The following is a 24,624-nucleotide window of genomic DNA, read 5'->3' as shown; positions in this document are numbered from 1 at the left end:
CATTTTTCTGACAGTCCTGCAGACAGAATTTATCTCATCATTAATTAACCATCATATTTCCAACACAGTGCAGCTTAATTAGCACAAGGTCAGTGGGGAGGGCTTATTAAGTGGAACAAATTTGGGCAAGTGTAAGAGGGGAGGCAGAGGACGGAGTGCGGAAGAAGAAGACATAGATGGAGAAAGAAGGTGAGAGAGAGAGAGAGAGAGGGAGAGAGGTGGGATGACAAAAAGACAGGCAGGATGACAAAATGCAAGAAAGAAATGGAAAAAGAGAGGAAGAGTGTGTGCGTGTGTGTATGAGAGGTTTGGTCAGACGTGACAGTGCTGGCCAAGTGATTGATAATTGCACTGGTTTTGAAAGCCCACAACTGGAGACTTGGATGGAAGCTGAGGGAAAAGGAGAGAAAGGAAAAGTGTGTGTGTGTGTGTGTGTGTGGGGAGGGTACCTGAACCAGCAACTGGGGAACGGTGGGGGTGGGTTGAGAGGCGATGGGGGCTGCTGAGGGGAGCCAATTGCAAACATATGCTGGCTGGCAGGCGGTGGAGAGATGGATTGCAGTGGGACAGTGTCAGAGAGGCAGTTTCATCACCATCTCTACGGCCCTGTTCACCTGATATTTTTAGAACGCTGGGGAGATCTGTTAGTCAAAGGAAGAGAGGAGGAGGAGCAAGAGGAGAAAGAAACCTGACTACCCATAGGTAACACCAGGCTCCATTTATCCAAATCCATCTGGGGCCTCAAATGCCAAGTCATTTTGTGTGGGTACCCCTGAGGAGGGTAAAATCCCACCCATGGGGCCTTCAAAGGGCTGCTAATTTTTGATACTACTATTCTGTTTCAGATGATTGGCTTAAACTTGGAGAAATCTGTGCCAATTTCATCTTTTTAAAGTATTGCATTTGGGTGATCTATTCCTATTGTTGAAGTATGAAACCTGAAAGTAAATAAAAAAAACAATCTGTGACACATGAAGTCAAACGCAACACTCTCCTCTGGACATTTTCTTATGTCATATGTAGCTACTCGTAGCATGTTCTTAATTGTTTAAGGAAACCCACAAAAACACAAGCAGACTATCTTAAAGTACGATTACTTACATATGAAAACTATGTTTTGTCCATAGCTGTTCAACCACAATATCTCACGTTAATCTTTGCCCACTAATAGGTGTTGTCGTGGAGCGTGATGGTCTACACTGGTCAGATCTGACTTTAAATAAAAGGCTAATATTAGCATCGATATGTCGTTGCAAGCCCAGCGAGGATGAGGAGGAAGAAGGTTTGGAGGGGAGGATGTGTGACAGACTCTGACTATTTGACAGGTTCTGGGTGGGAGAGAGAGAGAGAGAGAAGGAGAGAGAAGGCGGAACTGTAAAGTGACACAACTGGGTCTTCGTCTCAGTCACACCACTACTCCTCACTGCAGGCACCGAGCAGCTTGTTTTCCTTCCTTTTGTCTGCTCGCATGTGTGCGCTTTGTTGTCGATGTTTACTTATGGAGACCACGTGTCCTCACAAGTTTGAACTGTGAACTTAGTTGAATGACTTATTGTGATAGAAATGTTTTTTTAGATGAAAACATTTAGGATGAGCTCAGGAAGATAACAGAAAGCTGTTCGATTTGTTGTCACTCACTTGTAACAACATGGCACTGAATCATCCATATTATAGTCCTTTTACTGGCTGCAGGGTCTGGGGCCCGCCCAGTTGGAGAAGTGATAGTAAAGCCACGTGTAAAAACTACTCGCAGTCGTTTGATTTTGTTGATGCTGAGTGATTGTTGCTCATTCTCAAGAGAACAATGGCAGTTATCCTGATTATAAAACAAAGCGAGGATACAGCCGTCACTGCTGCAAGTGTGGCATTAACTAGTACAGCATGTGCCATCTCCCCTTTTGAGTCACAATTCAAACACTTGCTTCTTCTCAAAAATTATTGGTGTAAGAATGTCCACGTCAAGGTGATAAGAAACGTATTCTCTCTTCCCACTCTGTTATCTAAAAATACTTCACATATTTCACCGGTATCATTTTTTTATATTACCACTACTTTTGTTTTTGGCATAGTTTGTTATTATAACCTTGGCTTGCGTCTCTGTGTGTGATATACTGATGCATAAAGTCTGCAGTCACAACAAGGGAGCGGGGGCGCATGATTGACAGCAGCAACCTTGCCTCAATTGCTTGTAATTAGTTCTTTAAAAACAGGGCGCCATAAGACAACTGACCTGTCTCACATACCTGTTTTCATAGGTAATTGTTAAAATGCCTGCTATTTTCACGCTTGTAATAATAAACTCCCTGAACTAATACACTCATCACTCCTGAAACAGGAGTGCTGACAACCCAGAAGAAAGATATATTTGTTTAAGTAGTGGGGAGGGGGCACGATACAAGCAGCTGTAGAGAATATCTTCAGTGTTTTAGAGATGTCTAATTGCTAAAGTCTGCACACAGTTTTTTAGTTGCTGTGCTTTTTTTTTTCCTCTCTCTCTACAACATTACTATATGTCTGGGCCAAGTAAGCGGGCGCTAAAATCCCCCGAAGAAAACAGAAAACCAGGTGAAAAGGCATGAGCACACATCCAGAAATAGCTAGCATGATGCATGCAGCGCAGGTGTGATGACTCACAAAATGAAGACAAGGATATTCAGAGCGTTACTTATTACATGACTGCAGTGAGAAGAGTCCAGATTATCATTGGGATTGAAAAGAAGATGCTCGCTTTAGATTTAAACACGTCATGTATGCCTGTGCTTTCTATCTTAGTCTATCTTTAAATTGGCAAATGTATTCCTTTATTTCAGTCACACTTTTAATTCACAGGAAAAGAAATATACGACATATGACATATGGACAACTGTGACAATGATAATATCTCATCATAAGCCGCCTGCCACGCTCACAAAATGCACCCTGTTCCTTTTTGTGTGTTCACAAAACAGAATTGATTTATACATTGCTGCAGTTGTTCACGGTACCAGGGGCCGAGCTCAGCTGAGTGGGCATCTGGCTCTGCAGCGCCAGGCTCTGGGCTCGCAGCCGCATCCCAGCATGCCGTGCAGTGCGGCCATATTGCCCCGGCACTGTGGAATGGAATCATCCATGCTGGACAGGGGGAGCAGGGGCGGAAGCGCCATGCCTGTAGCCAGCATGGTGGCAATATGGAGGACAAGGAGCAGGCAGGGGTCAAGTCACACAAAAACCAAGAGCCAGTGTGTGTGAGAGTGAGAAAAAGGCAAAAAAAAGGAGAGTTAGCAGCAAGATAGGGAGATAAAGAGTAGATAATGACAACCCCTAATTCATTAGAATAAATCCTTTCCCTTAATTATTGATAATGAATCTACTCTTTAATCTTTCGTTTTTCTGCTTTCCCTTATCTGCCTGTGTCAGCACTTTGTCTCTTGCTTGATGTTGGGTGGTAAAGTCTCGTTTTGAAGCCACCCAAGGGCAACAGTCTTGAAATCAAACTCGCTGCACCAACATAAGAGAAACTGTGTGGCACTGAAGCGGGATCACATAATAACCACTGACCAACATTCATCAGTGATCAGTGCTGTGCTGTAATCTTTGTGCATCGTCAGCACGCTGACTTAATGCTTTATTTGGATTCGTGGAGCTCAATTTCCCAGAGGTCTGTGCAGCACACGCAGGCCTTGTGTGGTACTGTGTGGTTCTGGCGAGGCCTCAGCGACCCCTAGCTCACCTTTGTGTTTGCTGGCTGCTTGTTTGAAAAGGAGCCAGCGGACATCGCCTCAATGTTTACCCTGTTCAATATTTCATGGAGAACGAACACTCGCAGAATGAGGGATCGCGTTAATATTGCTGTTAAAATTAAGCGATAATTAAAATTTGTTAGTTTAAAAGCCATCGCAGTCTATAAAAGTTTGATTACTGGAAAATTAGGTGCATTAAGTTTTTATGGGTTGGCCTGTGCTATCGCTTGGGAACAATTTTTATGCACTTGTCATGAGCATATGGTGCAGAATTCTGTGTGTGTGTGTGTGTGCGCGCACGTGTGTGTGAGAGGGGGGCGCATGTTGGTTCTCTGAAAAGCTGACACACTTAAATGCTAAAATCTTCACCCTATGTGGTCTTGCTCATCATTAGTTAAATCACAGGACAACCTTTTTTTTTGGGAGCCACAACTGTGACAAAATGCCAATTATAAATCTGGGTCTGTGTCTTTTGAGTAAAGAGGTCAGGGGTCTCATTTGGCCAGTGATGTCACATCAGCACTACTGTTCAGGCTGTGCATTGTTGGTGGTCACTTTATCTTCTAGCTCCTTGTTGCCGGGTGCAGCAAGGTCCCATCGGCTCCTATTACTAATAGTAATGTTAGTTAGCCGCTGACAGCTTCTCTCAGAGTTGGAAACCGCTCATCATGTCACAGGAACTTGACCTTGAATTATGGAATAAATCTGCAGCAGTAGTTTGTCTCCCAACAGCATCTACCTCATCTCAGGAGTGCAGCTCCAACAGTCCCTCCAGCTTTTGAAGTTTTTCTTTCCCAAGAATGATGTCACCCACCACTGAAGCCCAAGTGACATTACTCAACCAGACAAGAACGGGGAATGTGCACAGTTCACCTTCATATTAATTCACATCCTGTGGCACAAAACCAGGCAGTTATACAGTGACACAATTGTGCGGCTAACTGTTGACAGTGGTTGGACATTATGCACAGTGGGACTATGGAAAAACTGGGCTGTAGCCAGCCTGTTTTTCTTCTCTATTGAAACATCACACTGTCATGGCAGAAATGGATGTTGCCAGGCATCACTAATGAACCAATTAATCAATGAATTAGCTGAGCAGCGATTAAATTAATGCGAGCTGGACTGGCAAGCGGCAGTCGTGGATATATCCCAGGGAAGGTGATTAACACACACACAGAACAGGCTGCAATCAACAAGGCTGCTATTAAGCTGGACAACTTCCTGAACTTTTCTCTTTTCCGGCTAAATATAGCAACACTTAATTCATTTTATTTGTATTTGGACTGAAGAAATATTAACACATCATCCCGTGCAGCTGCACAGCGCTGTTGAGCTTCATTTTCAAGAGATTGCCATTTGTATTTTACTTACATTATCATATTTTTTTACATATCACTGTCAGTCTGTAAATGTCTTCTGTAAATGATAGTACCTTCCTCTAAAGTAGCCTTTTTGGGGACTGATGTTAAATCATCACAGCATGTATGTTTACTTAAATACATATATCTTTTTATTTCACAGATTAATATTGTAATATAATAATCGCGTACCCACCTTATTTAATATAAATGCAGTGGCAAAATACCCACTTATTTTAATTAGAATAACAAATTCTAATTCTAATGAAACAATTATTTTTTTATTGAAATGTGATTATTGTTTATTCATCAATAGGTAATATGTGAAGGGGAAAAAAAAGGATTTTTAAAATTAATACTCTATCATAACTTTAAGTGGTAATTACTGGCCAAATATATGACTGAAAATAAACCAGTTCACATTTTACTGGCGACCACCTCGTGTTCCTTGAAAGAAACCAGCTGGTAACCTCGACTCACTGGTATGATCCACTTCCTTCCATGGCTTATTACATTAATTGCACAGCAAAAAATGTGACCTGTAGCTGACATGTTTGTTTGTTTTTTGCATCCTCTGTGATGTGCCTGTGTGTATGTGTGTGTGTGTGTGTGTGTGTGTGCATTGTTTCTCGTGTCGGACAAAACACATGGGATCCGTGCCGTGGACAGTTCTGACAATGCAGACACAAGGCAGAAAATGAGAAGGAATGCAGCTGTAATTTTAGCTGATATTTGCCCATCTGTCATCTCTTTATGAACAGTGCAGATGGTTCAACAGCACATCAATAAATCAAGGACACCAAACTGATTAATCAAAAATAATACATGTCCCTTAATGAACCCATGGGACCACATTTTATGAAATGGGGGCGGGCTGCGAAGTGCAGCGTCAGGTCTAGCTGATTTCTGGGCCACTTTGTGTGGACGTGTGTGTGTTTAGCATTCCAACAATGCAGAACTCATTATACGCTGCTTGATGTGGGCCTTTGGTCCGGCACTGTACCATATCATCCCTTAACATCCACAGTCTCCATGCAGCACCCCCACGCTCAGCAGGACGAGATGTTATAGCTCGGGCGGTGGTTGTTGGGTGTTGGAGGGGCTCCCTTGATTATGTGACATCCTCCGGAAGACTGCTGGAGTTGTTTCCTCCATTACTTGGGGTTCACTATTGAGACTGTCACTCTCAATTTGGGCTAATGGTAAGCATACACAAGGCCTCCTGGATCTGACCCCACCTGCTCCAGCCCCTCACACACTCCCATGCCACCCCAACCTCCCCTCCTACTGCTGCGGATCGCTGTGGTGACAGTTTGATTAGATCATCAATCGTGGCCGTTAACAGCGGTTTTCCTGAGCACCTGGACCGGCAGGTCACAGCTGGCTCTGAGCTACCGCTGTCCCCCTGACCCAGAGCTTTGTGTGTGTGTGTGTGTGTGTGTGTGTGTGTGTGTGTGTGCGTGTCTGTCCATGCTGCGATTGCACACACGGAACACAATTTCTTCCCCAGCAAATCTCACTGAATTTGTGGTCTTTCAAGTACATGTATGTGCGTGCGTCACATAGTCCCATGTGTAAGTCCATATATGTGGCAAACGTGTGCTTGGGTCTTCACTTATTCATGTGTGTGTGCAGCGCACCATTTTATTTGAGCTTTTGTCAGAGTGTGTGTGTGATTTAGAAATGACCCCAGCACTGTGCAGCGCTTCATTTGAATGTCCACTGCTGTTACACTTCAGCACAGATGAGAAATGCGTTTCTTCAGGGGGCCTTTAGACCCACCTTGTTATTTTCTAATATTCTTTTTTTTTGTTTGACCTGAGAGATCAGGGATCAAAGAAAGGCTTTAATTCTTTACACCAGTTGTGAGATTTTATATTCTATTGAACGTCAGGTGATGACAGGTGAACATTTAAAGTGTAACACATGCTGAGACACTGTTTGAGGAATGGAGACATACTGTAGACTCAAAAGAAAACAGGAGACACTTTCTGTATCTGTGTGTTTCCCTTCCAGATACATGCACTTTCCAGAGTGTATAGTTCTCTGTGTGTGCAGATACACTGATATCAGTGTGTAGCAGTTATGGCTATTCATCTGTAACCCCACAGGCACACACACTTTACCATAGCTACAACACAACGCACCTCACAAACACACATACATAAATTCACCTGCTTCCCCACGTTGTCTTCAGTAGCTGTATCAGGTTCCTCATCGTTCTGTTAAACCTGTTAAATTTATGGGCTAACAATAATGGGACAAAGTGTGTGTCTCGTTGCGATTCCTCAGGTATTCCATGATTAAATAAACGTCCCCAGTCTTTTCATAAAGCTTGTTTATGGCAGCGTGGCACCATATGCTACTGCTTCCACCCCACGCACCCATCTCTACTCTCCCTCTCTCTCTCTCTCTCTCTCTCTCTCTCTCTCTGTTTAATTCCAACTCTTTCTCTTTGTGTCTCTCTTTGTGTCTCACTCTGTTTCTCTCCGTGCCTCCACCAGATGCAGCCGAGCCATTATTCTGTGGCTGAGTCGTGGTGGAGAAGCTAAAGTTGTGAATTAACATGTAAAACCCATTACACTGTGATGATGAAATCCATCTGCACCATTCATTGGAGCTACTTAGTAAATTGTCTGCGCTGTAATGGCACAACAGTAACAATATGATTCTGTTTTATCAACTCTAGGGTCTGTTCACGTCTCCTCCTCTATGCCGATGCTCCGATGTGACTTATTTGTTGGATCGTTTTGATTTCTCAGCTTTCTACAGTGCTGGTCAGAGCAGAGTCGATGCAGTCATAAACTCTGTTTAAGTGCCAAATATTTAATATTATTTAAAACTTTATTGATTCTTGTGGCAACACCCTGTAATAATTATACGTCTCCATAATACAGTTCATTTATAAAATAAAATAAAAAACAAATATGCAAAACACTGTATAGTGAGTGTTTTAAAAGCAAATGCATTACAATAAATGATATAATATGGACATAAAGTCATAATCAAAATGATTCTGCCATTTCAGAAGAGCCTGTGACAATTTTGACTACGCAAACTCAAGTCAAACAAGATTTAGGACGAGTCATTGTTTCGCGAGAGTGTGTCTGTGTGTGCGCATGTGTGTGTCATGGCATTCAAAATAAAATCAGAGTCTCTACAAAGCAAAATCAGAAAAGCAATTAACTTCTTCAGCCAGGACATGGCAGTAAACACACGATTGTTCTCTGTATTGTCTCGTCCACCTCTTTCGTGGAAGAAGACCGCCTTTGTACACTACGGACTTTTGTTGTGATTATTAATGGCCGTTTCACTTTAACCTCGCCACGCTAATATACCCGACAATGGTCCCAATCACCTGCGTGATGAGGACGACAGAAGCGCCCAGCCCCCCCACCCCCCGTCCAGCCAATGCTGTAGCAGCTTCCCCACTGTCCCCTCCCACCCAATGACCAAGATTAATGAAACCTCTGCCGTTTTTAATTAGCATGGTTGCAGTCATCAATTACGTCTGCCCCACCCCAAATACAAATATTGTTATATTTGCAGGAAAAATTCTTGATTTATTTCATTGTGGTGGCCGAACGAGTGAGATGAATGGCCTCCCATCATGGTCATTTGCAGGAATGAGGAGGAGGAGAAGAGAAAGGAGAGTAGGGTGGCGTTGGTGGGGGGTTGGAGGGGTGGCAGTGTCGCACATACAGCACAGTCGAGGATGTGGACAGGGCCAGGAAGGGGAAAGTCAGGTCTTCAGGGAAAGAGAAGTCTGGGTCTCGGTGTTTCCCTGCTCTGGGATCTGACTACAACCATTCAAGAACTTAATTAGACTTTCCTTAAAACTTGGAGCTGCATGATAGCAGGCTTTTTAGCTGACAGGAGTTAGCAGGTAGTCGCACATCGCGTGGTTCAAATACAGCACCAGTCGACGTATGTCTTCGATGTCATCAGTGGTTCCTGTGTCACGAAATATTCGTATAACATTTGTATCAAATGACTCATTTGTGGTCTTTGCTTATGCAAACTGTCAAGTTTGTCAAGTTGGACCGTGTTATTTCTCTCCTCTGAACAATCCTTTAAAAAGCTCATATTACATTTTGCCAGTTGTTGTTTTTGGACAGTGTATGTTTCATTTAAAGACACATTACGTGACTGTATTTAGATTTTTTTGGGATTTTTGATTGATCCTTTCTTGCTGGCATCACACTGATGTTTTCCTTTGTTAGCTGGATAAGTAAAATTGTTATTTGAATACACTGAGTCAGTGTGTGCATAATTAAGGCTGATATTTTTGATAGACTGTTTTCAACAGTAGTGCCAGACAGGTGCAGGTTGCTGGCTCAATCTTTGCCACGGACAATACAAGCGTCATCGTAGCTGATGGACTAAAGCAAGGGCACTTTGTCCATATAGACGGACGATGAGAGCAGAGAAGCAAAATTAGCAAAAGAATGTGCTACAACTTAATGTGTTTGACCTTGTGGCAAGAAATAAAGCCTGCACCGGATTCTTTTGTATTTATCGCTTTTCTAACCCCGCAACCTTAACGTTTGGACGTTTGTCTCCGAACATGTGCTTTTACAAACTTGAGGTTGTGTTAATCCTGCCTGGTCCGGCTTGTTCGGACGTGATGTAATAAACAAAGAGAAAGTGCAAATGGATGAGAATGAAATGTAATGTTTTTTTTTTGTTTCCCACACTTTTAAATTCTTCTTCTTTGTAATAGCTGACGTGTTCATAAGCTGCATAAGCTGCAGATTCCTTCTGCAGTTTTTCCACATTTGCTAATATCGGACGAGGGTGTGCTGTAATAATAGAGTGCGTGCGTGCTGCTTTATGACTTGAAGATGTGCATGGCTCCTTCCTGTGGTCTGGGAGTTGGGGTGTTTATGCTGCGGTGAGCCACCAGCCATTTCACTTGTGCTGGCCATATATATATATACACACACACACACACACCACAGATTTTATACCCGTACTGCCACGGCCATCGCCTGCCCACTGACTCCAGAGAGAAGGGTGGGAAACATCTTGAATATTTTATGAAGCTTGGGAACCCCACCTCTGTCTTCCCCACCCTGTGAACCATCGTTGCTATATCCTGCAGTGCAAACACACACACACACACACAAGCAGAAAACAGAAATAATGTTTTAAATGCAATCATTGTCAGGCCCAAACAATGTCATTTATCAAGGGAGCATTTGGGACTGTATAATAAGTTTCACATTATTAATACAATTTTTCATCCTCTGTCAAGCCTATCTGATTTATGGCACATGTGTGATCTAAGGTGATCATTGAATTACAATTCCAGTAATAGGAGAGAGAATAGACCCGGTCTTTTACTTCTGCCCACTGGAGCACAGACACACACACACACACACACACGCTCAGACCAGGATAAACAGCCTCTAGTTGTTGCAATTACACAAAACATACAACAAAAGTTACAACCACACGCTCTGTGTTATAACTTTCACCAGTCATACCACGGAGCAAATTTGCTAAATATTCGCATGTTAAACCAAGATGCCAGCTTCCCAAATTCAGCGAAGGAGAAAAGAGAGGCTAGAAAAACAAACAAATGAACCCCGGCCCCTGTTAATTAGGTAAGGGACATAGGTCATTATTCTAAAATGATATTGGGACTCTGAGAGAGTAAATATGAGAGTCTGTTAGGGACCTAGTATTGGGATGGGGTCACACGTTGTTACCGGGCAGAATGATTTACAACTAGGTGCTCTTTAATGTGCAAACTGTATCTTTTATTAAGTGGTTGTGGTTATGGTCACTGGTTCAGTCATTTTCCTTTATGTCTAATCAAAAATCCATATCCAGACACCCCACCGTCCAGACCCTGGCCGTCCCCAGATGGGGGAGAAAAAAAATTGAACGGGTGTTTCCTTTCCACGGCCACCTCTACCAGTCTTGTCTCACATTTGGCAAACATTATCAGAGAAGTTTATGATGCTGATAATAAAATGCAACAAACACCAACGACAAATGAACATGTAAAATTTGTTTGAGGTAATTTGATAAAAACGACAGGCTCCAATTAGAACATTTGATCTATTTGAACAGTTGCACTATTAGAAATCTTGCTCTTTCCCCACTTGATCAGATTAGGTTGTTGTTGAGGGCCTGCTGATCGGCGTCGTACATCATCCTGTTTGATTTCTGTTTCGAGTGAATTTGGGGAAGCTGCTAATTGGATTGTGGGAGTCTAGCCCCGGTTAAAGATGGTAAACAGTGGCGCAGACTTGTCCCCCAACTCTCAGCCCCACAGGCTTCTGAAACGCCAGCTCTCCTCAGGATTGCCACAATTTATGACACATTTTCTCTGTATTCTTAAAAGATAATTAGGTTTATCACCCATTTTTTTCCCTCTCAGCCCCCTTCATTCCCTTTTGTGTACCTGAGAGCTCACAATTGCAGCATAAAAACATAAATATTTCTGCAGCGCAGCAGTGCTGGCAGGTGAGCCTAATGAAATTCTAGGAGTGTAATTTGATTTACGAGGTGCTAATGCGGCCTGATATTAGAGAGAAAAAGCTCTGATATGGCTGCCTTGTGCTGTATTTAAGGCCTATCAGAAGCCTGATAAAGAGCATCCTGTCTTCCGCACAGAGGCTGAGTTATTGTTGCAGATATTCATTTTGATAGTAACTCTTACGGACGCAATTTAGTGCCGGCAATATATAAATATGGAGATAATAGTTAATTTTGGTGGCTGCTCAAATTGTGATGCTTTAAATTCTAGACTTACAAAAAAAAACAACTTTGAGCTGTTAAGCATCTGGACACTTTTTAAAGTGCTGTTGAGAGGATGGGTGGGTGGGGGGGTTGAGAAAAGACCTTTGACCAAACCATGTCACACAAATCAGATTGCCAATACTTTTATAGCGGCTTCTAATTTGTGCTAGAAGGATTTGGGGGCTCTTGATTTTCGTTTTTTTTTCAGTTGAAGCATTTTGATTAATTGTCTGATATCTGTAAAACCTATTGAGCTTTTAAATTAACCGAGTTTGAGAACAAGACATCACACTGGAGTGCGCACACACACAGAGAAATAGATCATTTTGGGGGAGTTTTGTTCAGAATCGTGTTGTTTCATTCTCTTGCAGAAAAGACTCCTTATAATTCAAGGCTGTGCATGCTCGACTGTGTGTCTCTGTGTGTGTGTGTGCGCGCATACACGCACTGCCCACATTCACATTTAGGTTTGTGTATTTCAAAGTGTGTTTGGGACTATTGAGCTATGGCTCATAATAAAAACAGGCAATAACAGGGCCACCACAGAGGGACATGGCCTTTGTGACTCCCTGCTCCCCCTTCGCTCCCCTCTCCCCTCCATGCCACCTCCGTTTCCTTGTGGCCTCTCCCCACCCCCTAAGTTATGGGCTGTATAACAGCACAACAATATTAAGATAACATTTCCTGATTGTTTGTCAGGCAGGAGGCTCCTTCACCCCGCTTTCATCACGTCCACCGTGTTCATTAAATTGACAATTTGTATTTGCCCTACAGCGGGATAAACAGGAGCTTATCTGATGGGCCCGGTCTTTTATTATTTATTTCATTATCTTTTTTTTTTTCCCTCTCTCTCTCTCTCCCTCACCTCCTCCTCCTCTTCCTCCACCTCCTCCTCCTCCTTTCTCCCGGGATTGAAGGTAAACATAAATCAGCAGCAGCATCTCTGTTGTGTGCCATTGTTTATATTGCAGTCATATGCAGGAGCAGTCCTCTCTGAGGAGGTTCATCTACAATACTCTGCAGACACATGTGGCCTCTTCATGGAGGTTTTAGTTGTTGTTTTGTGTGACACGCTGGCTGCACACTCCTGCAGGTCTCAGTCTGATATAACTCAATAGATATTTCACTTTAAAAATGTCCTTCTGCTGGGATAATTCTTGGACTTAGACCCCGGAGAGATTTGGCTCATTTTTTTGTGCTGCAGAGTTTGTACTGTTTGCTGTTGTTGTATTCGTTGCAGCAGGCCAGACCTTGTTGTCTTTGTTCATTTAAATGTTTAACAAGCACCACCCGGGAAGGTGATTTGAGTATCACAGACTTCATTGACTACAATGCCTTCTAAAGCTTTTCTCCTAAGCACTGTGAGCGATGATGTTGCCCAGTACGATATCTTAGCCTTGGAACAAGCCTGTCGTCGGTTGACATTGTGCACGTAAACGAAAACTAAAGAAGCCAGCTGCCTTACTTAGGAAACAGTTGTCTCAGAAATTTAATCTTTTCCCCATTTTTTACCCAACACCCCCCTCTAATCAGGTTTCAATTGACTGCCATTGAAGGAAGAGCCTCTCCCTTAGACACGCACTGTATATAGGTCCGAACACAGTCAGACACCATTTAAGGCTTACTCAGTCTTCCTCCCAATATCTTGGAGAGCTCAGGGCCAAATGATTTAATCTTCATTCAGCTAATTTAGTCTGGATTTAAGCTGCCGGGTTGTCGAAGTGCAGAGTGATGGAGTCTGAAAACAGGATGAGAGGCAAAGGCAGAGTAGGGGAAAACGGAAGGAAGGAGGGAGGGGAAAAAGAGCATGAGAGAGATAAAGATAAAGCGATGGAGGGAGAAAGAGAGAGGGAGAAATGAGGGAGGAGGAGGGGGCTGAAGATGATGATCCATCCTGACCCTAGTGAATGCTGTCATGTTCTTCCCTCTAGGTAATCTCTCTCACTCACTCGCTATTTTGCATGTGAAAATGCTCTCCTGACAGTTGCATATCAGATAAATTTTCTCTCTTTCTCCCCCCCCTTCTCTCCCTCGTTTTCCCTTCACCAAATAAACAACAGTCTTCACTTTGAAGATGTCTGTTTGTGTCAGTTTGGCTTGAGGCGAGAGTCGGCCTCTCTCCCTCTTTCTGTCTTTGTGTTGCAGTGTGAGAGCATTGGCAGATTACTTCCTCTCACACCGACTGGCCAAGACAACAAGGGGAAGCAGAGATGGAATTCTTAGCTGTCCAAATAGGCTAACACAATTAATTCAGTCAATTAAAAGCAGTCTGTGTGATGCTCTGCTGCATAAAACTGAAGATGCAGTCAGGGGTGAGCCACGGTATCAGTTAGGTTTATGACAACATCAGTGAACATGAACAGTAAATTGCAGCTTTAGACGGAGTAAATTGTATATTTATTACATTTTATTGTGATTATGCAAAGGCATTGTCTCTCATTTTCAACCAAAACACATAATTACAGTTTACACTAAACACACACTCTGAAAGGTCCCCATCAGCAAGCACCACCTCACCACTTGGGGGTGATAGTGAGTGTGTGGTAATGAGTCAGGTCTTTCTTTCTTTCTTTCTTTCCTTCCTCCCTCCTCCTCCTGTTTGAGGTACGGTAACTCCTCCTTGGGGATTTTTCTATCACAATTAAGGCCAGTGTGGCCTGTGATTTTCTGACAGTCGCCCTATATGCCTGAACTGATGGCAGGATCACACCACAGTGTAGATATGGTAATGAGTGACAGTATAGACACAGTAGCGTGCAGCACTCTGAACATACAGGCAATCGGCTCACTTGGTTCTTCGAGTAAATCTGCACACGGTGTCAATCATGTCCCTTTCGCTTTGTGATCAGAAGAAAGGGGGGGCGGGAAAGGCAGGAGTAAAGTGAGAGAGGAGATGGAAGAGATGGGAGAAAAGCTTAAAAGATGACGACTGGATGTAGAACTTCCTCTCAGGTTCTGATGTTTATTCATGGTGTGGCCTGTAGCTGAGCAGAGTGTAACAGGCATGTGAAAATGGCAAAGAAGCAGTCAATGCTTCCCAAATCTTGCATTTAGGTTTATAAAAGTGACCACAGTCTCCCTATATTTGACTGCGGTCTGGCCTTTCCAGTGGGCCATAAATGAACACCACGATGCTCAAACTTTCTTACCAGAGTCGCGATTTTCAGCGTCACACCTGAAAATACATGAGCTCAGTGTGTGCACCGTGGGACCACAGCTCCCTGAAGTTTTATTAGCACCGTTTTTACCCAACACAGGTGTCCCAGGGGAAATAGACGAGGGACATGAGTGATACATACAGCAAGTGTTGCAGTTAACGATTGTTTTCATCATTAATTCAAGTGGTGAGTGTGTTCTTGCTGAGCTGATCATCATTTTGTGTATGAATTACGTGGGGTTTCATAATCAGACACGGATTTTGAATTTAAATGTGCGTGAGTTGTCATTATGCTTTTGCACCTGGGCACTTTATTGCTTTATACTTTATATTAATATATAGGACGTTCCTTTATATCTTACATTTCTCTTTGTAAGTTTACCCAGTTACATACAGCCATTATTCCTACACACATTTTGAACTTCCTAAAGTTGTGTGAAATCTTAAATTATTTTACTTTAATTTCTTGATTTATTTTGATTGATTTACATGCAGGTCTCGGAATCTAATGGAAACTCAAATTTAAATTGGCAGACTTCTCTGTCTCTCCATCTTTTCTCTCCTCCCTTCTTTTACAAACATGCATAAACAAGCACACTTCCTCAGACTCTCTCTTGCTCTCTCTCTCTCTCTCTTCCTTCCCCCTGCCTCCTACCTTTGGTGTGTTTTGCATGGTGCCTGGCTGTTTAGAGGCACTATGCATATGTATGGGCGGGACGGTGGATCGTGACGGGATCTGACATGCGGGGACAAGATCAAAGCGCTTCATCTGATCCCATAAAAACAGACGCAAACCCTCCTCTCATCCTTACAAAACCCCCACTGATAGTCAACTCTGCCAGACCTGACTCCTCCATCTTCTCTGCTCTCCTCCTGCCTTCCTTTTCTCTCTCATTTTTCCTCCATCCCAGCATGCCGCGTGCCCACGTCAAGGCCTGCCTGCCTGCCTGGCTTTGCGATTACGCCCCGTGATAAACAATGGCCTGTTTAGCTCATAAAGCAGGAGTGTTGTGCATAATGTTTACAATAAAAGATAGCATCTCTTCACTCATCTTATTTACCTCTCCCACGGTGGCACGGGCGACGCGCTGTTCTATTAATACCTCAGGGAGGAAGAAAGGGGAAGGAAATACAGATGCAGACTTACATCTGTTGGTCAAATAAATTCTCTGCCGTGTCACTTGATGAGAACGAGAGGAAAACAGAGACGTTTAAATATGCATTTGAGCTCAGAGCCAGGTGATAAACACCATTTCAAAGCTGCGCCGTCCCCCTTATCCTTTCTTCGTAAGTGAGCTTAAAAATGTCCTCTCAACTAGTTGGGATGACATCCATATCACATTTAGATTTATCTTTATGCAACATATAGATTGATACACAAGCCAGGACATGTTTTTCCCTCCATCTCTCCCTCTCTCCACCTCCCCATCTTTAATTCCATCCTTTCTAGCTTTCCCTCCCTCCCCTCTCATTCTCTTTTGCACCCCCACCCCCCACTCCTCCTTCCAGTAAGGAAGATGTATGAGTTTGAATTATTGATTCAGACACATGCTACATGCTGCTTGGAGTCATTATTTGTTCAGGTGAGTGTCATGCTGCTCGCTATGAAACAGATACCGCGGGGATTAAGCGACACAATCAGGACTTAAAGACAGCTGCCCTCCCTAAAATAACATGGCCCTCACCGCAAGACGAATGCTCCCCAAAACCCGACTTCATTTGTTTATGACTCGCACATTAGTCATTCTGTGCCTAAATTATAGTGCCGGGGTAAAGATTAATTCAAGCACAGGCTTTTCAATTGTTTTCACTTCGATGTGTCTCTCGCAGCCTAATAGCACAGCAGATGAATATAGGCGCAAACATCCTACACACAGTTTTTAATAATAAAAAAAAAACAACATAATTTTTGTGTTGTAGGCGTTGGCATGAAGAATGGACAGATGTCCAGGGGAAAGAAAGAATCGCACGCACGTTTACATTTTTCCTCTAACTTTCAAAAGAGGCATTTGGTACCTTATAACAAAAGAATTGTTTTTGCCCATTACTGGACTGATGCTGACTATACTTATCTAAAGCCGAGTGAGCGCTAATATTATATGATGTGAAAATAAACGAGAAAGAAAACGTTTGTAAGGAAATAAAGCTCGGTTACAGGAACCGTACGAGACGAGTGAGAGGTAAAATGTTGCTAACTGTTCATTTAGCCCTGGCTAAGTGGTCAGGGACACCGGACAGGTGAACTCCATTCTCCCCATTGGCCCTCCGGGGTGTGTGTGTGTGTGTGTGTGTGTGTGTGTGTGTGTGTGTGTGTGTGTGTGTGTGTGTGTGTGTGTGTGTGTGTGTGGACTGTAACAGAATTTCTCTAGTCCTCTGGGCCCTGGTGCAAAGCAGAGAATAAATGGTGGAGGTGGCAGGCCAGGACAGAAAAATCAATGCCTGCTTATACAGACTTGACACACCAGCAGCCAGCTGCATGCTTTGTGTGTGTGTACGTGCACGTGTGTACATGCATGAGTGAGTGTGTGACTAGGGGTGCAGATGTACAGCACACAATCATATGGCCCTGTGCTCTGTGGGTGTGAGTACCCAGAAACCTCCATTTCCTTTCTCACAGGGTAGATTTCCGACCAGTTTATGTCAGCTTTGGGATCAGTAAATAACTCTGCTTTTTTCCCTCCTCCTCCTCCTCCTCCTCCTCGTTCCTCTCTGCCTCTCCTCCTCTCCTGCAGGAAGTTTGAATGCGGGTTGTGTGAACGCTCCTTCAGTGAAAAATGGGCCCTAAACAACCACATGAAACTGCACAATGGGGAGAAACCGTATAAGTGTGGCTGGCCGTCCTGCCACTACGCCTTCCTCAACCTGTCGGCCATGAAGGACCACTACAGGACACACACTGGTGAGACACTGAGATCCTAGCAACCTCCACTATGAGCCATTACTGCTCTAAGACGACATCAACACACTGGCAGAAACCTCATAAGAGTGACATTCACCTTTTACAATCAATGGGTTTTTTTAATGAGTGGAGGACAAAGGGTCATTTATCAAGAAATGCGACGCTTGGACAAGACAAAATGTACTTTTGCATTCCTCTATAGCTATAGAGTTTTTAACAAAATGAAGTTGATGAGTGAACTGTGAAAATCTCACATTAATTATGAGTCTTCACAGCTTTGTTTGGAATAAATAGACACACGTTTTTGGCTGATAGCAGCTATGACTTGTCCATCTGTACTGATTTTCAACATCCAGAGAAAGTCCAGAACTAGTTCTTGGCAGTTTTGCAGACACTCTTTTTAGACGAAGAAATCATTTTCCGCCCAAAAAGACCATCGCTGTTATGTTAAATCAACCAAATGTAAAAAAAAAAAAAAAAGTGGAGACGCTGAGTTACAAAGGGGAGAAAGAAAAAGTTTGTTTGTTTTTGTTTTCCGCCATCCTCCGCATTTGCAGCCTTGCTCGGTGTGGTAATTGAGGTTGTGTGTATTCTCCAAACCCACCTGAGTGCATTTTCCCACATCCATCTGGTCACTACTGTGCTCATCAAATCTATGTGTTTCTTCCCGTATCGCACCTGTTCAGTGTGTGTGTCATCCGTCCATTAATCCAGTTTTGCAAATGGCATCATTTGAATGATTTGTTTAAAGCAAGGTTATGGTTAACGTAATGAACAGCGCAGAAGCTAATTTTAAGTTCTGTTATTGAGTCCTGAACAAACCTTTGTGGTAATAACCACCTGAACAAAATATTTCTATGTACAGTGCTGTGCAAAAAACTTGAGACCACAATCACATTTGTCGTTTTAACAATGATATATTATATATATATTAACACAGTTTTTTTTTCAGGAGAAAATGCTTCTACAGGTTTAAGTGTGACCTACCCACTTGAGCAATAGCATGGAACCTGTGTTTGTGCCACAATTTCATGTTGTTAATTTGCCATAAAAACAAAAAAGCTGGTGAGATATTTGCACAGCACTGTAGTAAATATACATTGTCTGTCTTATTATCTATTATCCTTCCTTTTTTATTCCTCCAAGTACAGTAGAGTACACCGGGACTTTTCTTTAGTTGTTTGTACATGTTTTTCTCCTCTTTTTTTTTTCTACATTCTGAAAACTTTGGATAGACAGATGGTTCGGTGGGCGGTAGGTGGATACCGTCTTGAATAATAGCCCCTCGATAGGAGACCAAGTCAGCCTCTTTGAAAGTGTCTTTATGCTGCAGCCCAGCAGTTTCCCCTCGGCCTCAGTAATGTCCCACACACAGCTCCTTGATGCCCTTTTAAGTCAATGACAGAAGCAGCAGCAGCCAGTGGCCTGACAGTCTGACTGAGCGCTTGCAGGAGAGCCCTCCATCCGTCACGGGTGCCTGCTGTGTGTGTGTGTGTGTGTGTGTGTGTGTGTGTGTAAGTGTAAGACTTGCTGGATGTTATTTTAAATGTGTTTTAACAGTGATGTAACGTCAGGGCACCTTTGACATAATTAGACGTTTTATTTTCATTTGTTTCCAGCACTCATCATTCCCCATCAGGCGGCTGGCGTCATGCTGTCACCTAACTGTCACCTGGAGAGGTGTGAGCGTGTGTGTGTGCGTGTGCGTTTCTTTGTGAGTTTGTCTGCGGTAAATGGCAGACTTAGAGAAAGTGAAAAGTGATTGAGATGGAAAAAAAAAAGAAAAGAAACAGATTTAATAAGAGAGCTTTAAAGATCAAGGGTGACCAAGTATGAACGTAGGAAATGGGAGAATTAAGACTGAACCTGAGCCAACCTCATTTTGATGAGCAGCGGGACCTTACTTGATTAGTAGGACCCAAACAGCTAACACAATTTGCTGTGTTCAGACCTCCGACATGCCTTTTCTCCTCGTGCAGAGCTGCACTGTTGTGTGAGTGTTCGCTTTAACTACGTTATCATTTTAGTCATAATCCAGAAACCAACCTGACACAGAGAAAGAGTAGAGGCAGGTGTGTCGTCTGTTTAAAGGTTAGTTCTCTCCTTCACAGGATAAAGATGCAATACTAAAAAAAAAAACAGCTGTTAGTATGAAAAGGGAGTTCATTACAATCATACACACATCTGCCATTTATTTGACATAAAGAGAAGGACTTCTGCTATGATATATTCTTATAATCCCTTAAAATAATAAAAATAACACAAGTAAATAAACCCTTTCAACTGCAGTTAATGTTATCTGGTCATTGATGAGACACCAGACTCAGCGTAGTCTGAGACAACGGAAAAAAATCAGTCCAGAAAGAGTCCTTAACCTGTGCATGAGTACATAAACTGAACATGCATACATTATATACACACATTGGGAACAATACACCTACACACTAACTTTAAAGGGTGTAGTGTATAGAATTAAGGAGGATCCATCGACTGAAATTGAATACAATAGTTAAAATAGTGTTGTCATTAATTTATTATCACCTGAAAATGAAGAACTGATTATATTTTTGTTACCTCACAATGAGCATTTTATATTCTACTCATGTACGGAGTCGTAATATGCAACTTCACCTCTAGATGCTACTAAATCTTACACTCTGGACATGAAGATAAAATAGTGTTTTCTTGATCCGCAGAACGTGTGTTGTATGGTGAGCTGTCACCGGGCTGCACCTGTACCAGAGGCAGCAGTTTTTCCCTGGGATATTACCTTTCCTTTTGTCTCGAATCCAGTTATTGTTTTCAAGGCAGTTCTCGGAGTTTGATACAGTTGTGGGTGGTGAATATGCCCCGTTTTCATTGTAAATTATGTGTGAGCCACGTATGAGAATTGACGTCTCTAATGGACAAAATTACTTGTGTACATCTGCTCCCACAAACAGGTTCTGGCAAAACCAATTGCTGAGACCAAGTAGTCTCAACAGAAACTGTCCAGTTTCATCATCCTGTGGTTGGAGTCACTGACTGTGACACGCACATGGATCTCTCTTCTCCCCCAGAAAAGCAAAAAAAAAAAGAAGAAAAAGTTACCACCTTTGCTCTCCGTTTCCTGCCTCTAACGGGATTCATTGTTCCTCTATGATTTGTGTGTTTTTTATGTTAATCGCCCTCTCCTCACACACCAGTCATGTCTGAGGGGGAGAGGGAGGAGGGCGGGAATGGGTGGTCGGGGTGGGGGACGATTCAGTGGTCGTCAGCCGCCAGGGTCATTTGTAACGGCTGATGAATGAGCGACTCAAATAAATAAATAGGTGCGCCGCATCTGACCCACCCAGCATTTCCCAGGCTCTCGGTTGTTGTGGGGAGGTGGTAGTGGAGGAAGGAAGGGTGGTGTGGGGGGGGCGATTGAGCACAGCGACAGGGCCACAATTGATTTCCTCATTGCCTCAGTTTGTCGCTTAATCTGGCGATATGCTGATAAATCTTCGCACTTTGTCAATTAATTTCCCTGAAAAATGAGACCCAAAATGGCGAGCACATCAATACAGCAGCGGATTCTGTGTCAAAAATTAAGCGGTAAAATTAATTGCCCTCCCATCCGCTCCTGCTAAAACATAACTAATGAGGGAGGCAATTATAGCTGCATGCAGACTCCTCCGGGGTTATTTAAAACACACACACACACACATTTATATATACAGTATATATTCACACACTTGCAAAGAGAGGTTGTATATTTTGACTTCAAAGTTCTTTTATTGTCTGGCAATGAGGCATCTTTAATTGCAGTAAGGGTGCAGGGTTGAGGTGTATCATGGGAACAAAGGTAGAGGAGCCGTTAGCCAATATTCAAATAGTGGAAAACTTTTAAGAGCTCTGACACTTTAGCAAGAAATGTGGATTTGTGGCATTTTTCACGTTCAGAGTCCAACTTTTGGTTCGCTCTTCTTTTAGGTGGAGCCTTTTTTTGTGTCTGTGTTTCTTTGCAGCGTTGTGGGTGTTGACATGTGTGTGACCTCTGCAGGGAAACAGCTGAGGGTTAATGTTGAGTTTAATGTCGAGAGCCGAAGGTTGCGTTTAAAGTGAAAAATCTGAGGCTGTAGAGGATAACGATGTGGTTGTAGGGATACAATTACGTTAGGAAAGTGTGTTAAAATGTAGTTTAGTTAGTAGTTCTTCATTAACCCCACTATGAGCCTTTTATATTTGTATATCTGTAGCTTTGTCAGCTCTACAGAGGCTGCCATTTTGGATGTTTTCACAATAGCCCACAGTGGATAAACTAAATATCAAACTGAAGGCTACATACACACTTGGAATGGATGAGTGAGGTGAGGGATCATAAATAACGCTGAATCTTACACACTGTACCTTAAAGTGTTATTCATGTACAGATAGAAGGTAGAGGATGGCGTGGATCAAGGATGAATTAAAGCTTATGTTGCGAGTGCGCGGGCTGTTTATCTACTAAGTATAAACTGGCCTCCAGCCAGTCAGACCGTCTGGTGTTGACAGCAGCATGTCACTCTTGTACTACCCCAACCTTGCCGTCCCCACCTAGGTCCTCAGAGGACCCGCCGCCACAGAACAGCAGATGAAAAGCACACATGTAATTTATCGCCAACGTTTCCTCCTTAAGAATAATTGTGGCGACCGCAGCTGGGCGAAGGGATCGATGGCTATGGATTTTTCTGTGGTGGGGTCTTGTAGCTTTGGGTGTAATGAGAGAGGGAAGGGAGGGAACAGAGATGGGGAGGATGACCGGTTGTTTTTCTGATGAGGAGAAAAGGTCTGACCAGATGCTTAGTAACTCATAGAGTTTAGGAGAAACAGGGATAAATTCCGACTAAAACTGGTTCTCTTGTAAAAAAAAAAAATCTAACTGGATACTTAACATAATACATTTTTATTTGTTTTCTTTTTGTCACCTTTGACACTGATTTATAATGAGCTGGGCTCCTTTTACTGAGGAAATGTGATGCCAGATGTGGGTTTTAGGCTTTTAAACTAAAACAGCATCAATTTTAATGTGGCTTATTGAGTAAAAAGTGTTATTTAATACTATTAAGAAATACTTAAACAGGTTTTAGGGCCTTAAAAACATCCATTATATCTGCATCTTTTTGTCTCCATTAATTGCCCATTGCTGCAGAGTTTCTGCTTTTCACAGTTCACTTGTGATGGCTCCTTTTTTTTGTGTTCTGCTGATGAAACTTGCACTTCTCATTTTTATTTTCATTTAATTTACACTAAATGAAGAACTGTATCTAAACACAGTGCTGTATTTAGATACAGAACAGTCGCAAATATGAAACGTTTTGCTTTCTGTGGCACATTTTCAGGTTTGGTGACAGATTGTGTGAACATCAGACACTGTGTATTTAGAACAGCAAATTTAAAGCGGGGATTTCATGCAGCTTTATAAAGATGCAAAACAGATTTTTAATTCTATGCAAACATTGTTTCTTTAAAGGCCATCCACTCTGGGACTGGAAAAGGAACCTGTATGAACTGGCAAATGTACCTTTTTAAGGCTGTTTTTCTTTCTTCTAAGTGGCACTGCATTAAAACTCTTCTCACAGTCGAGTGACTTTAAGTGGGTATAACAGAGGAAACTTGAGGCTGTTTTGTCTCTACGGACTCAGTGAAAGCTGCTATCTGTGCAGAAGAGGAGCAGAGTACCGCTGAGGCCCAGCTGGAAGAGTCACCCAAATGTGTTATCGGTGTGTGGCTGAGAGCTGGAGTTCAACAACATCAGCATTTAGATGAATACTTAAGCGATAGAGAACTCGGGATGCACAGAATGCACATACAGTACATGTACAGACTGTGTGACACCCGCAGTGTTTCCATCTATGTGCCGCTACACAACATGGGCATCTAGCGCACCGCATGTAGTATGCTCTGTGTGTGCGGTGATATCGGCGTCCTTTTGTACGCGTGTAGATTTGCATGTGCATCAGTGTCCGTTTGAAAAATGCGCGTGTGTCACCCTGAGTGAGTCTCAGCACAAATGTTGCAGTGTATGCATGTGTGCACTGGCAGAAAGAGAGAGGGAGAAATTTAGAAGAGAGAGAATGAGAGAGAGGGAGAGAGGGAGGCCATCATGCTGTTAATGACAGAGCCAGATGCAGGGAAGAGGGAAGGAGTGTAAAAAAGCTCTCCACGCTCCCCATCTGGAAGGCATCGCCCCTAAATGAAGTTGTACAAAACCATCCCATTGATAATAAAGCTAATTTTTATGGCTCTGACAAGTATGTAATTATGTTCAGCGGTGCTTTTCAGATTTTATCACAGTCAATAAACCACACTGGCAATTTCCCGTCCCCCATTTGACATATTTACACGGATCCATCTGATTGGAGGAATTAGTTAGCTGTGAGAGTGCTGATGGATATACACTAGTGATCTGTGACTTCTGCTTGGCTCATCTGTTAGCCAACTCGAGCCACTGCTCATCTGTTCAGCTTGTCTTTTCTATCCTTGGTCTCTGTCTCTCCCTCTCTCCTGCTTCACACATTCCTTGTTAAGTCACTAATCCAACATTTCCTTCATCTTTGTTTTTTACTTGAGCGCTCGCATTTTTCTCGCTGGCGTCTCAGCATTAGAAAAAGTGTTTTTCTTATTCCTTCTTCCACCAGACTGAAAAGATTCATAAATCCCCTTTAATAACTTTTTACTTTGGCCATGATATTTGAGGTTGTAATTTTGCTCTTTAATTATATTTGTTTTTGA

General features: G+C 42.8%; 1 protein-coding gene across 2 annotated transcripts in view; it reads left to right on the top strand.

Moving 5' to 3' along the window:
• The window catches only part of znf407 (zinc finger protein 407), a 140,920-nt gene that overhangs the window by 66,551 nt on the left and 49,745 nt on the right, over positions 1-24,624 (top strand). For both annotated transcript variants that reach the window (XM_044034432.1, XM_044034433.1), the window contains exon 6: positions 17,723-17,889. In XM_044034432.1, the coding sequence (XP_043890367.1) occupies positions 17,723-17,889 (167 nt within the window). The remainder of the gene's footprint in view (positions 1-17,722; positions 17,890-24,624) is intronic.

This window comes from Solea senegalensis, linkage group LG9, assembly GCF_019176455.1.
Source record: "Solea senegalensis isolate Sse05_10M linkage group LG9, IFAPA_SoseM_1, whole genome shotgun sequence".
Taxonomy (NCBI): domain Eukaryota; kingdom Metazoa; phylum Chordata; class Actinopteri; order Pleuronectiformes; family Soleidae; genus Solea; species Solea senegalensis.
Note: the sequence above shows the minus strand (reverse complement) of the source record. Positions and strands in the feature narration are given on the sequence as shown.